The 14789-nt window shown below is 59.0% G+C and overlaps 1 protein-coding gene across 5 annotated transcripts in view; it reads right to left on the reverse strand.

Annotated features, from left to right (window-relative positions):
- SH3BP2 (SH3 domain binding protein 2) overlaps nucleotides 1-14789 on the reverse strand; it is a 43464-nt gene that overhangs the window by 13329 nt on the left and 15346 nt on the right. Inside the window, exons 2-3 of one of the 5 annotated variants that reach the window (XM_058430209.1) lie at nucleotides 13066-13116; nucleotides 2152-2291 (exon numbers count right to left, since the gene is read on the reverse strand). In XM_058430209.1, coding sequence (XP_058286192.1) covers nucleotides 2152-2287 — 136 coding nt within the window. In that variant the 5' untranslated portion in view covers nucleotides 2288-2291; nucleotides 13066-13116. Of the gene's footprint in view, nucleotides 1-1083; nucleotides 1177-2151; nucleotides 2292-4518; nucleotides 4689-10427; nucleotides 10618-13065; nucleotides 13117-14789 lie in introns of those variants that run through there. The other 4 variants (XM_032136073.2, XM_032136068.2, XM_058430210.1 and 1 more) reach the window with 4 other exon arrangements.

Raw genomic sequence — 14789 nt, forward strand, 5'->3', positions numbered from 1 at the left:
GGAGCCCACTCTGGGGCCAAATACGGAAAAAATTGTAGGCACGCTGGCTAGCCCCAGAGCGCCACCCGAGGGCAGGCCTGGCTGCCCACAAAGAAGGGGTAGATTTGGGGGCTGTGTGGAGCCAGCACGAGGAAAGGTAGAGCCAGGACCAGAGGCCCAGGGAGGCCACAGCTGACTTGCTGGGTGCTGCAGGGCTGTTGGAGGCTCCCATTACCCCAGAGCTAAAAGACGGGGACTAAGGCTGGGTGCAGTGGCTCACGCCTGCGATCCCAGCACTTTGGGAGGCCAAGGTGGGCAGATCACCTGAGGTCAGGAGTTTGAGACCAGCCTGGGCAACATGGTGAAACTGCATCTCTACTAAAAATAAAAAATTAGCTAGGAGTGGTGGCACACGCCTGTGATTCCAGCTACTCAGGAGGCTGAAGCAGGACAATTGCTTGAACCCGGGAGTCAGAGGTTGCAGTGAGCCAAGATCGTGCTACTGCACTCCAGCCTGGGTGACAGAGTGAGACTGTCTCTAAAAATAAAAGATGGGGTGAGCCTGAGCAACATGTGAAACCCCATCTCTACAAAAAATACAAAACTTAGCCAGACACGGTGGCATACACCTGTAGTTCCAGCTACTTGGGAGGCTGAGGTGGGAGGATCATTTGAGCCCAGGAGGTCGAGGCTGCAGTGAGCTGTGTTCGTGCCACTGCACTGCAGTCTGGGTGACAGAGTGAGACATAAAAATAATAAATAGGCCAGGCGCGGTGGCTCATGCCTGTAATCCCAGAACTTTCAGAGGCTGAGACGGGATCACCTGAGGTCAGGAGTTCGAGACCAGGCTGACCAACATGGTGAAACCCTGTCTCTACTAAAAATACAAAAATTAGCTGGGCGTGGTGGTGGACGCCTGTAATCCCAGCTACTCAGGAGGCTGAGGCAGGAGAATTGCTGGAACCCGGGAGGTGGAGGTTACAGTGAGCTAAGATCAAGTCACTGCACTCCAGCCTGGGCAACAGAGCAAGACTCCATCTCAAAAAAATAAATAAATAAAAAACAAAAAGAAATAAAAGATAGGCTGGATGCAGTGGCTCACACCTGTAATCATAGCACTTTGGGAGGCCAAGGCGGGTGGATCGTTTGAGCTCAGGAGCTCCAGGTCAGCCTGGGCAACATAATGAAATTCCATCTCTACAAGAACCTTTAAAAAAATTAACAGGGCATAGCGGCATGCCTGTAGTCCCAGCTGAGGGGATCACCTGAGCCTGCAAGGTTGAGGCTGCAGTGAGCCATGATCATGCCACTACACTCCAGCCTGGGCAACAGAGCAAGACCCTGTCTCGAAAAAATAGAATAAAAGAGGGAGACTCAGGAGCCCAGAGAGTTTGCCAGTGAGAGCCACTGGTGTGGGGCCACCCCTAGGTGGAAAGTTACACTGAAACCACCCTCGCTCCACTGCGCCAGCCCTGTCCCAGGCTGGGGGACAAGCCAGTTACAGCTCCTCCGAGGAGGCTGTCTGCGCAAAGAGGAGAGCAGCTCGACCAGTGCCCGCACAGGAAGCAATCAGTCCAGACTGGACATCTCAACCAGGCGGCCCAGGACCAGGGAGTCCCTGGCAGAGAGCACTGCTACTGCAAAGGCACGGAGCACCTGCTGCTCAGGCCCTGCTGCTCTTGGCCTTCAGTATCTCAGCATTTGGGCATCTCCCAAGCCTGAGGGCTGCTTCTTCCTCCCAGCCAGCTGTCCTGGGGGCCAGAGCCTGGGTCTTGTGCAGCTCCAGAGGTCCAGCACCCAGCCAGGACTTGACACATGGGTTCACTGTGGGCCAAGTGACCAACTAACTCGCTGAACACTCACGGTTTCAGTGAGGGCGGCACCAGAGGCCAGACCTGCCTGGCCACCTGTGGTCCCCGGGTCCTGGCTACAGGCTGCAGCTCCCCTTGCCAGCTGGCCAGCACTGTGCACCACCCTGGACCCTGCTACAGTCCTGGGGGCTAGGGAGGTCAACCTCTGGTTCTCTAGGGGTGCCAGCCACCAGAGAGGGAATGGGAAAATCCAGAGGGCACAGCACGTGAGGAAGCAGAGGCTCGGATAGGATGCTCACTTACATGGCTAGCCCTGCCCCCATGCCCTCCCACTGTGCTCCCTATCACCCCGGGGACTCACATTTCAGCAGCTGCAGCTGGGTACCACCCTTCTTGTGCAGGTAGCCAGCCTTGGCCACGCCCCCAGGCATGGTTAGCAGGTTCTGGGCACCAATGGCCTTCATAGGGACAGGCCAATGCATCTCTTCAGCCGCCATGAAGCTGCAATAAAGGACAAAGGCACGCGGCTCAGCTACGGTCAGGCAGGAGATGGCTGAGCTGGGGCGCTCAGGGGGACACTGCCAAGATCCAGGACACAGCATGGAGGGTAGGGCCACGACAGGCAAGGAAACCCCATTTCTGAAGGCCTTGGGCTTCTGGGTGGAACCCCAGGGAGAGACAGAGCCACCTGGTCCACTCAGTCAGCCCCTGGTCCACTCGGCCACACACCCAACCCCAGGATCCTGAGCGCTACCTGCAGCCCTTTCTCTCCATGGTTCATTCTGCACACAGCCACTGAGCGCAAGGCCCCATGGGGGCTGGGTAGAGATGAACGAACTCAGAAAACCGCCAGCCCAGGTAAGTCAGACCTCAGGCCATAACTACTTCAAGTCCCAGTGCCAGGGGAGCCTATAAGGGGCCTAGACAGGAAGAAGGCAAGTGAGCAGCCAAGAGCCCCCAGTTCCCAGGTCAAACGACCTGGGCTCCCATCCTGGTGTGACTTTCTGGGAGATCCCAAGCCTCAGATGCTGGAGGACAGAGTGGACACCCAGCCCAGCACACAGCACACTGTTGTGAGCAGTGGCCGTGACCACCATTTGGTGGGTTGGCTGCTATCCACCCCACCAGCCCAGGATATCACTCCCCTTCCCTCTGAGCCCAAGCAAGGACCACACAGTCAGTGGAGGACCAGTGACTGCCTGGAGGCTAACCCAGGCCCACGGGACCCCATGTCATGCCCTGCCCCCTACTCCACTCCCCCTTACTCACGCTCCAGCTGCTCTCCTTGAGATACACCATGCTGTTTAATGCTTCCTCCTCTGCCTGAAATGCCCTCCACCCCTTCCCATGCAGAGAACTTCTACTCATCGATCACGACCCAGGTTAAGAGTCTCCTCTTCTGCTAGGCACCCTCATTGCCCATTTAAATCCAGCATCTTCCTCATCTGTGGTCCCAGTGAACAGTACCCCCCACCCTGCACTGTTTGGTCTGTGCCTGCCCTCACTCCATCCTAGGTAGGGTCCCTCCTGTGGCCCCAGTGGAGTTGGATGGGAGCAGGCCTGTGGCCAGTGTCCTGTTAAGCCCTTAGTGGAGCAGCTAAGGTCAGACCCAGATGCCCAGTGGGGCTGGGACTGGTTCCACTACAGCTCCAACCCCAAAAAACATACATAAAGGAAACTAAGCCAGGGCAACATAGCAAGAACCTATATCTAAAAAAAAATTTTTTTTAATTAGTCAGGCATGGTGGGGCGCATCTGTAGTCCCAGCTGCTCTAGGAGGCTGAGGCAGGAGGATCACTTGAGCCCAAGAGTTTGAGGCTGCAGTGGTCTATGATCATACCACTGCACTCCAGCCTGGGCAACAAAGTGAGACACTGTCTCTATAAATAAATAAAATAGCCGGACGCAGTGGCTCACGCCTGTAATCCCAGCACTTTGGGAGGCCAAGGCAGGCGGATCACGTGAGCTCAGGCGTTCAAGACCAGCCTGGGCAACATATAGAGACCACCATCTCTAAAAAATAATTAGCTGAGCTTGGTGGTGCACACATAGTCCCTGGAGGAGGCTAATCCTGGAGGATTGATTGAGCCAGGAGTTCCAGGAGGCAGTAAGCTATGACTGGCCACTGCTCTCCAGCCTGAGCAACTGAGCTGGAGCTAAAAATAAAAAATTAAAACCGAAATAAATAAAAAGAAAAGTACTCTCCGCTTTTAGCAAACCAGCACCCTCCAACAAAAGTGCAAGAGGAAGTCTCCAAGGCATCAGGCTGTCTTCTGCCTGCCTCGGCCTGGGTCACCCGGCTGAACCCACCAGCTCCTTCTGCACCCAAAGACAGCCCCTCTGGGCGGGGAGGGATCGGGGCGGGCCCAGCCGCAGGACCCCCAACCACAGGCCAAGGTTTGGAACAAAGGCGCCGCCACGCCCCACGCCCGCCCTACCGCCCCCGGCCCAAGGGAGCCCCGCAGTGGGGATGGAGGAGGGAGCCCCGTGCCCAGTCCGCCCGCGGGGAGGTGCCCGCAGACCGACAAGCCCCGTGCCGGCCTGAGTCCCCCATCCGCCCGCCGGGACGGTCCACGCCCGCCTTTGTTCCCCCAAGAAGCGCGTGGGCGACGAGCAGCGCCCGGGGCTAGCAGCCCGGGTCCAGGGGCTCGGGGTGCGGGGTCCAGACCCGGAAGCTCGCGGCCCGGGTCCCGGGGCTCGGGGTCGCGGGCCGGGGCTCGGTACTCACGGCGTCCACGCGGCGGGCACAGCCGGCTTCCCCGGGGCGGTCCACGCCCGCCTCCCCTGCGAGCACCGGCACGGCCCCGGGCCGCGCCCCCTGGCCGCCGCCGCCGCCTCGTCCCGGGCGCCCCCCTCCCGCCAGCCCCAGCTCCGCGGCCGCGGCCCGCAGCCCGCCATGCCCGCCGCGCCCGCCGGCCCTGGCCCGGCAGCCGCCGGCTCCTCCCCTCTCGGCGGGGGACGGGGCGGGCAGGTGAGGATCCCGGGCCCGCCCCTCCCGGCCCCGCCCCCTGCCGCGTCACCGTGCGCGGCCGCCCCCTGCGGGCCTCAGTTTCCCCACGCTGCAAGGAGGTTGGTGGGCGCTGGGGACAGGAGGCCAACATCTGTTGGTGCAGCCTGGAATCAAGAAGCCTTCGATGCAAACGAGGCCTCCCGCTCCACTCCCCCGACACCTGCAAGTCCACACAGCTTGGTTGGAAATCCACAGCGGGCGCGGGAGCCTCGGCTCTGAGGCCCCGCCCAGGTCCCATCTCGCCGGGCCCTTGCAACCAGCTCCCTCGGGAGAGTGGCCTCTGCAAAACGGCACCTTCACTGAGGGCGGCAGCGGGGCAAGGGATAGGGCACGTGCCCCGCCCTCACCTTCTCCACTTTCCTGCGCGACTCCACGGGCCTCCAGCCCCGGATTCTCCAAGGAGCCAGGGGTCTGGTCCTTGGCACCTCCCACCTGCTTGCCCAAACGCAGGCGCCTCACCCAGGAGAGTCCCCTGGGGTGGCCAAAGGCCGGCAGAGACCCTTGCTGGCCTCCCAGGCATCCTGCCTCCTCCATCTTCTACCTGCACACAGGCTGCCACCAAGACGGGCCAGGTGCAGGTATGGCTCTAACAGCCTGGGCCTGACCCCACCGAGCTGTTCCATCCTGGGCATCTACCCTGATTTCAAGGCCCCACCTCAGGCCCGCTCTCTGGGCTTCTTCCCACTGCACCCAGCCTTCGAGGCTCTGTCCCATCTCTGTGCCTCTGTTCTCAGTGCCCTTGTCTGGCCTGCCTCAAGGCTCCCACCTCCTTCCAGCCACCCTGCAGGGCCGCTCTCCATTGCCTCTTGGCCCCCTCCACTTCCTCTCCTCAGGCCTCCTCGGCCTCCAGCCCCCTCCACCCAGCACAGAATCAACAAGCACACCATTCCCATCACTGCTCAGTGCTAAACCTCTAGGGCCTCCTCATGCCAACCTGGCCCTTCCTGATTCAGCCACTCCTGCCCTCTACCTTCTGTGCTCCTATGCCAGCCAGACCCTATGGCTCCAGTTACCTGCATGGAGCAAGCACCCACTTGCAAGCCTCAGCCCATGCTGTTGCCACAGCCTAAAGTTGAAATTGAACTAACCCAGCCATCAAGAGTTGGCTCAAAATAACACAGCTCCTTCACAAACTTCCAGAAAATAGAAAAGGAAGGAATCATTCTATGAGGTCAGCATTATCCCAATAGCAAAACCAGACAAAGACATCACAAGAAAACTACCAACCAGTATCCCTTATGGGTATAGACATAAACATCCTCAACAAAATACTAGCAAACTGAATCCTGCAACATATAAAAGGGATTCTACACCAAGACCAAGTGGGATTTATTCCAGGAATGCAAGGATGGTTTAATATTCAAAACAATTAATGTAATACACCATATCAATAGAATAAAGGACAAACAACCACACGATTTTGATAGATGAAGAAAAAGTATTTGACAAAATTCAACACTCCTCCATGATGAGAACAGTCAACAAACCAGGAATAGAAGGGAACTTCCTCAATCTGATAAAGGGTTCTACAAAAAACCCACAGCTAACATACCTAGTGGTAAAAGACTGAAAGTTTTTCCCCCAAGAACAGGAACAAGGAAAGGATGTCCGCTCTACTTCTATTCAGCATAGTACTGGAGATTCTGACCAGAGTAATTAGGCAATAAAAAGAAATAAAAGGTATCCGAATGGAAAGAAAGAAGAACAATTATTCACTGATTACATTATTTTACATAAAGAAAATTCCAAGGAATCCACTTAAAAATTATTAGAATAGCCATGTGCAGTGGCTCACACCTGTAATCCCAGCACTTTGGGAGGCTGAGGTGGGCGGATAACCTGAGGTCAGGAGTTCAAGACCAGCCTGGCCAACATGGTGAAACCCCTTTTATACTAAAAATACAAGGTGGCAGGCACCTGTAATCCCAGCTACTTGGGAGGCTGAGGCAGGAGAATCGCTTGAACCCGGGAGGTGGAGGTAGCAGTGAGCCAAGATCGCACCATTGCACTCTAGCCTGGAGAACAAGAATGAGACTTCATCTCAAAAAAAAAAAAAAAAAAATTATTAGAATAAATGAGCAGCAAGGTGGCAGGATACAAGATCAACATACAAAAATCAATTCTCTTTCTATATACTAGCAACAATCCAAACATGAAAGGAAGAGTTAGTTCAAGCGTTCCCTCTTCCAGGCAGTCTCCCATAACCTCTCTGGAGTCCTGTGTCCCTCCCTTGGGGCTAGCATAGCCTTCTCTGCCCCTAACACTGACCACACTAGTCGGTCATTGTCTCCCATCCTCACCAGCTCAGACCCAGCCCAGGGGGGACACCCAGGGAGCCCCAAAAGAAGGATGGAATGTTCACCCCGTGGGTGACAGGGACTGCAAGATGCCTGGAAGGCATAGGAAGCTGAAACAGAGCCCCTACCCTGGGGCATCACTCCCCACAGTGCCCCCGCCACCCAAAAGCTATAAGAAGACCTGGCCTGTGTGTCAAAGTGGGAGGAACCACTGTGAGGACAGATGGAACCCACCACCTCCTCCTGGCTCCACACCTGGACAAGGCTCAGCAGGAAGAGTTGCAGGGACAGGTTATAGTGCTACATGGGTCCAGCTCAGTGGCCAGGTAGGGGCAGGCCTGTGAGGGGCTCGTTCCTGCCTGGCTGCTGTCCTGCTGTGGGCAGGATGAAGACTCTTAGGTGATCATCAGCTGACCCTGGGCAGGGGGGCAGGTCATGACAAGGGCAGGTCATGTGGCACCCTCACCTCCCCTGGGAATTCCTCGCTTCAGGGACAGACATGGACATCCGCAGCCCCTCTCCAGAGGAGGGGCCATTCAAGGGGAAACCCACCCCTGCCACCTTACTATCCTCTGCCCCACCTGGCCCTGCCCTGTGCCAGGGGGTGGTACCTGGCCAGGAGCCCAGTGCCAGGCCAGACTGAGAGCAGAAAGGGGAAAGGTCGGCTGAGGCTGAGGGTGATGATGGGCCATGGAGGCCATGGTGACCATGCTGCTCTTGGGGAATTTCAGCCCAGCTCGCAGACTCTGGCTCCACCTGTGCTCGGGAAAACCAAGGGGCATCCCCAAGGAGCACCCACACTCCTAGCTGGCCGGGCCTCCCTGGCTGTGCTTCTCAGTGCCCAGCCCCTCTTCCAGGGACCTGATGGTTAAATTCCATTCATTCATTCCAGGGGACTCCACAGGCCTACCTGCCAGCTCTCTGGGTGCTTCAGTCCCTTCCTCTGTAGAGGCAGACACCCTGGGGGGACCTGTCACCATGCTGCTGCGGTGTCGGCTGAGTTAACACGGGCAGGAACTGTGAGGGAGAGTGCTGAAGATCTGGGTTCACATCCTTCCTGGGGCCCCTTCTTCCACTAAGCCCCCACCTCCTCCAGTGTAAAATGGGTATGGAGAAGTCCACTCTCAGAGTCCCCTGACACCTCTGCAGCTGCTCTCTGGGGCAGGGCTCTGGAGACACATGGGCCAGCGTTGGGTGGCCAAAGCTGGTGGTGGCTACTGGGCTCCATGAGCCCTTCCAGAAAGTATGTGATCTTTGCATGTGTGCACACGTGGAGATTTGCATTTGAGCCTGTACACTTGTGCGTGTGTGCGTGCGTATGCACGTGCACATTAGGGAAGACGGGGCACCTGGGATACACTCTCCAGGTCTCTGTTTCTGTGCTCATCTCCCTACCTTCTCTCAAAGTTGTAATTGCTTCAGGTGACCCCAAGGCCTGAGGCTGCTGGGGCCAGAGCAGTCAGGTGAAAAGTGCTCAGTCCCACAGAGACACCCCATCAGGTTCCATTTAATGCAGGCTCTGTGGCTCCCACCACCCTGGGGACCCATGAGCCCTGAGGTGTGTGTGGTCATGGCCTGTGCAGGCCCTCATGTGCACTGTGTCTCTGCACACCCAGTTAATGTCACAGGTGGTGCACTCACACAGGACGTGCACATGAGCTGCACGGCTCTCGTGCACACAGGCGTGAGCCCCTGCATAGGAGCAGGATGGGGGCTCTGGAAGGCTGGGCTCCTGCAGGATCATCCTGGCTGTGGTGAGGGAGCCAGCACCTCATGTGACCACAGGGTCAAGGACTTACTGTTAGTGGTGATCAGGTTGGTCCCATTTGTGGGAGCCAGAGGGCAAGTTGGGGCTGGGGAGCCAATCCAAAGGGAGAAGATACCAGGTCACCCTGTGCATTTATTCACACACTCATATACGCACATGCTGTCACACTCACGCATGTACAGTTAACATTCACACCATCCATACTCGCACATATACATGCACTCATTCTCCCCCATGCCCACTCACTCTCATATGTTCTCATACACACTCATGCACTCACATGTCTACTCATACGTGCACACTCACACCCATATGTATACTGATATACACATTCATCACACTCACTCATGCATATGCAAGCACTCATTCACACACACACAGCCTCCAGTGACCAACAAGACCTGTCGTGTGCGGTCTTCAGTGTCTCAGTGTCCTGCAGCCTGAGCACAGAATCATCACCACCACTCCCAGCCCTGCCAGGGCTCAGTGCCAAGCTGCACCTCACAGCTCACTAAATCGCCCAGGGTCCACCTGAGCTCAATACTTTACCTCTATTTTACAGACTTGGGTATAGAGGCTGGGAGAGGATCAAGCTTTGTGCCGAGTGCACTGAGCACTCCCTGTGGGCCAAGCTCTGTGCTTCTCAGCGATCGCCCCATCATCCAACACCTTGAGCTTCAAACCAGAGTCCTCCCCAAGTCACTGACGAAGAAACTTGGCCAAAGTCACACAGCCAGTAAATGGTGGCTCATGCGCCACCCCCGGCCCAGCACAGCCACGGCCCAGTTTGGCACACAGTGGGTGGCCGGTGGCGGGGGTGGGATGTGCAGATGGGGCGGCTTCCACCGTGGAGCCCTGGCTGCCTGCTCCGGCCTCCCCACAGCTGTCTGCTCTTCTTTTTCGGTTTCCCTTGTTTCCTTCCTGTTCCCAGAATCTTTCTCTGTTAACATAATCAAAACCAAAATTTTCCCGTAAAGGCCCAGTAACCAGCTACGCCAGAGAAGCACTGCCGGCCAGGGGCAGGGTGGCACAGCCTGGGCTCCGTGAGCAGTCCCTGAGGTCCCTGCGGGTCCTCCACATTGCACCAGGTTTCAGAGCATGGCACTCCCCAGGTGGGCAGCAGGGACCTTGTGCAGCTCTCTCCGTTCCCCCCCCACCAACAGAAACACACACTCACACACACAACATGTGTGTACTTCGGACCCAAACACCAAGGCCACCCTGCAAGCTGTATCACGGGAAGTTCCCGAACCTGGGCCGCACCCCAGCAGGCTGGCCCCCACCTCCCTATCAGCCGCACGTGACGGGGGTGGGTGGTTCCAGCATCACATTCCCTCTCTGGCCTCCCCTGTGCCTGCCAGCTCGGGGGGCCTCTCGAGCCAGACAGAGGCCACTCTCCTCACAGCCTGTTGCCTTTTGCAGGCCCAGGGCCAGCTCCTGTGGGCCCCCACGGCCAGCCCCGGGGAAGGCTGTGGCTCCCACGTGGGGCCCCCTTACTGGTTCTTCAGGTGCTGGACCAGTGCCGCCTCCCTAGCCTCCAGTCCTGGGGCTGCCCCACTGACCTGATGGTGCTGACCCAACACATGGCCCTCCGTCCTGGTGACCTGCTCGGGGCCGGTGTCCTGGGGCCCAGGGAGGCCATGTGGCTCAGGGACCACCAGCCCAGGCAGCTTGCATCTCCCAGACATGTGAGGCCTGACACGCCTGGCTGCCCCACAGCTGTGCCCACAGCTCACTCCTGCTGCATCTGAGGCCTGTGGCCGCCAGCGCTTCCTCCTCACCCGGGACTTCCTGTTCCCTGCTCCCTGGGCAGCACCAAGTAGCCGGCACTTCCTGCCTTCTACCCCCCGAGGTCCTGAAAGCTGCTTGGGGCCCCGGGCTGCCCCTCATCCACCATCCGGGTTTTAACCCCTACCTTCCACTGCTCCTGCCCTCCCATCCTGTGGTCAGAGACCAGGGCTCTCTGGCTCCAGCGCAAGGTCAGCTGCATCCCTGGGAGGAAGCTCCCTGCTGCCTCTGCCCAGGGCCACCTCTGAATACTCGGCTTCTCCCCAGCAAACCATGAAACGACTTGCACCCTGGGTGTCAGGCCCAGCACAGAGCAGCATTTACAGCACACACAGGGATGGTGTCACTTTACCAGCACGCTCCTCCTGCCAGGGCAGCTGCTGCCGCCCTGCTCTGCCACCTGAGGCCACACAGAGGGCTGTTATGTCTTGCACCCGGTTCTATGAATTTCAAGGTGGCCACCTCTGTGCCCTTTGACACCAAGGGACTGAGGGACTAGGCCTGGCCTCCGGCATTTCTCAACTCCTACTGTCGTGTCCCCACACCCACACCAGCTCTGCTAACATCTGGTTTGCTAGAAACCACATTATGGCTGAGTGGCAAAGCACGTTCCCATACTCATCGGCCCCTGCCCCAGGGCCTGCTCAGAATTCTGCTCCTCCCAGGGCTGCTCTGCCCCCACCAAGCCCAGTGCCCTGCCCAGGCCCAGAGCACGGAAGCGGGGAATGGGGATTCTAGCCATTGGGTGCTGAGCGCCCTCCCTCTCCTCCCAGAACTTGCCCAGGGAGGACAGGACCCCTGGGCAGAGGCAGCTGGAGAAAGGGGCTTTCTGGGGCCTGCGGCCACCCTCACAGCAGGATTTGAGGGTGACAGAGGCTACGGAGCACAGGGCCGCAAAGCTGTAGGGGCCTCATCTTGCCCACCAGGCTTCCTAGGGCACGGCCCCCTGAATTCAGGCTCCCAACAAACCCTGGACCCCAGCCCCATAACCAGCTGTGCAGGTCCCAAGCTGCCCCATAGGCCTAGGTGTCGGGTCACTCAAAAAGGGCAGCTCCCAGGCTAAGGAGCTCCATCTCCCCAGCTGTGTCTGCAGCCCCAGCCCTGCTGCCAAGGCCCCCCTCGCGGCCCGTTTGGGCTGCAGACCCCCCACTGTCTCTTAGAGGGTGAGGAGCTTGGGCTTTCAGGTCTGGGGCCTCCTTAGCATGGGCACAGCCACCCTGGCATCCCCAGCCTGTGCCAGCCTCAGTCCCCTCAGGTGGCCAAGGGCAGACCACACCTTCAGCAGAAGGCTGGCCACAGCAGGCAGACAGACAGAGGGCAGCGAGGTGGGCACGGACAGAGTGGGGCCTCTTCCCATTCTCCTTCCTCCTTGCAGGAGGGTTGAGATCAAACAGCAGGTGAGGAACTCCAGGGCCACGGCCCCGCCTGGACGGTGAGGCAGGCAGTTCTCAGACAGCTGGGGCTGCAGGGTCCAGAGGAGGGGCCAGGCCCTGTGGGTGCTAGACTGGGGAACGCCTCCCAGAGGAGGGGCCCAGCTTTGATGGAGGAGGAAGTTTGCTGGAAGGAGACCGGGTGAGGGAGCCATGGGAAGAAGGGGCTTGGGGTGAGCACACCTCAGGGCTGGGAGGAATCCACAGGCAATGAGGTGGCCAACACACAGCTTCAAGGATGACAACCCATGAGGATAAGAGCCCAGAGGCAGCCGGCGCTCTCAGGAACACACCGCCCCTTACTGGACAGGCAAATGCAAGAGCGGACAAGGCCTACGCTGGAAGCAGGAGCCAGGCTCGCCCCTGCCCTTGCTCCGCCAAGAGCCCCACACTCATAAACTCAGCAGAGGCGGAAGCAAGCAAAAGACCCACCTGACCCTGGCCCAGGCCCGTTGCCCCCACAGCCCTGGTCCAATGCTGTGATGCTACAGGGGGAGTCCAGCCCAGAGGAGAGGAACCGGCCAGGTGAGGGGACCCTGGGGGTGGGGGACAAATCCACACCAGCCCCTTCCCCAACCCTAGCTTCCCAGAAGGAAGCTGGAGCTGGGAGTCCTGGGCTGCTGAGTGATCTCTGCAGACCCCTCCTCTCTGGGCCGTAGCTTCTGCAATTGCTCTCTCAACTCCTCTTCATCCCTGCAGCATACAACGCTGCTGTTCATATTCCTAAACACAGGCCATTCTCCCCTCTTCAGCCACGGCCACTCCTTGACCTTCACCCTGTGCCGGTAACCGTGGAGATGACCCCATGCCTGCATCCAAGCAGGGGGTGTGTGCAGCAGGGCATGGCTGGGGCCGCCTCAATGGGCAGCCCTGGTGTCCCTCTCCATCCTTCCCAAGTTGCAGCTGCTCCCCTGCCCCTGAGCTGGTGCCTCAAACTGCCAGGCTTGGGGACTTCCCACCATGCCAGACACAGGGCACTTACCAGGATGAGTGGGAGCCAGCCGGCAGGGCAGGCAGAGGGCCAAGGGTCAGCCTGAAAAAGAAGAGGGAGGGAGCTTTCACTGGGTTCTGGGGGCCTTCAGCCCGCTCAGGAGTAAGGCAAACACCCAGCACAGTGGGTGGTGTCTGCAGCCACCACAGAGCTGACCCTGGCCTGGCACCTCCTGCCTCACAGCACCTGCCTCATCTCAAGGCTCACAGTCCAATAGGACAGTCCTGTTGCCATCTGCATCTCTGGGGTTCAGAGCAGAAGCTAGGGATCAGTGGCATGGGGACTGGCACCCAGGGACCCTGTACCCAGCCTGGTGCCTGCTTGCCACCTTCAGGAGAGGCTCAGGTGCTGAACACGCCAAGGAGGGTCTGCTGAGCTCAGGGAGGGCACTGAGCCCAGGGGAGAGAGGGAGGGCACTGAGCCTGTGGGAAGGTGGGTACTGAGTCCGGGGAGGGAGGGAGGGCACTGAGCCTGTGGGAAGGTGGACACTGAGCCCAGGGTAGGGAGGGAGGGCACTGAACCTGGAGGAAGGAGGGCACTGAGCCCAGGGGAGAGAGGGAGGGCACTGAACCTGGGGGAAGGTGGGTACGGAGCCCAGGGGAGGGAGGGAGGGCACTGAGCCTGGGGGAAGGTGGGTACTGAGTCCCAGGAGGGAGGGAGGGCATTGAGCCTGGGGGGAGGTAGGTACTGAGCCCAGGGGAGGGACGGAGGGCACTGAGCCTGGGGGGAGGTGGGTACTGAGCCCAGGGGAGGTGGGTACTGAGCCCAGGGGAGGGAGGGAGGGCACTGAGCCTGGGGGAAGGTGGGTACTGAGCCTGGGGAGGGCACTGAGCCTGGGGGAAGGTGGGTACTGAGCCCGGGGAGGGAGGGAGGGCACTGAGCCCGGGGGAAGGAGGGTGGGCACTGAGCCTGGGGGAAGGTGGACACTGAGCCCCAGGAGGGTGGGTGGGCACCGAGCCTGGGGGGAGGTGGGCACCCCCAGGGAAAATCTCAAGCTCTCAAAATAAGATGTTTTGCATCAGCCCTTCCCATGGGGCCTGGGTCCACTCCACAGCCAGCCCTGGGACCCTCCCAGGCTCTCCCCAGCCAGAGGCCCCTTCCCTCTCTGCCCCATTCTGATTGCTGTCCCATGATGCAGGACCGGGAGGATTCCTGGGAACTCGGACTGGGCACTACCCAACTGGGGCAGAGGGAGAGGGCACCCTAGAAAGAAGGACCCTGCCTGGGGTCACGTGGTGTAGTGGGCTGAATGGTGGCCCCCAAAAGCTTTGTCCACATCCTAATCCCCAGAACCTGTGAACACAGCCTTATTTGGAAAAAGGATCTTAGATGTAATTAAGTTACGCAGCACATCCTGGATTGACCAGGCGGGCCCTAAATCCAACGGCAACTGTCCTGTAAGAGATGGAGTAGGAGAAGACGCCTGGAAAGGACCATGTGAGGATGGAAAAGAGGCTGGAGGGATGTGGCCGCACACGAAGGGCACCGAGGATCGCCAGTCACCAGCAGAAGCTGGGAGGGGAAGAAGGGGCTTCCCCAGAGCCACCGGGGCCACACAGCCCTGGAGACCCCTCAGCTTTGGACTTCTGGCCTCCAGAATCATGAGAGAGTAAATTTCTGTTGTTCTCAGGCCCCTCGTGTGTGGAACTTTGTTAGGGCAGCCCCAAGAAATGAATCCACACGGGGACTCACCTGAGTCCTTCCCCAGGATGAAC

This window comes from Hylobates moloch, unplaced genomic scaffold (assembly GCF_009828535.3).
Source record: "Hylobates moloch isolate HMO894 unplaced genomic scaffold, HMol_V3 SCAFFOLD_17, whole genome shotgun sequence".
Taxonomy (NCBI): Eukaryota; Metazoa; Chordata; class Mammalia; order Primates; family Hylobatidae; genus Hylobates; species Hylobates moloch.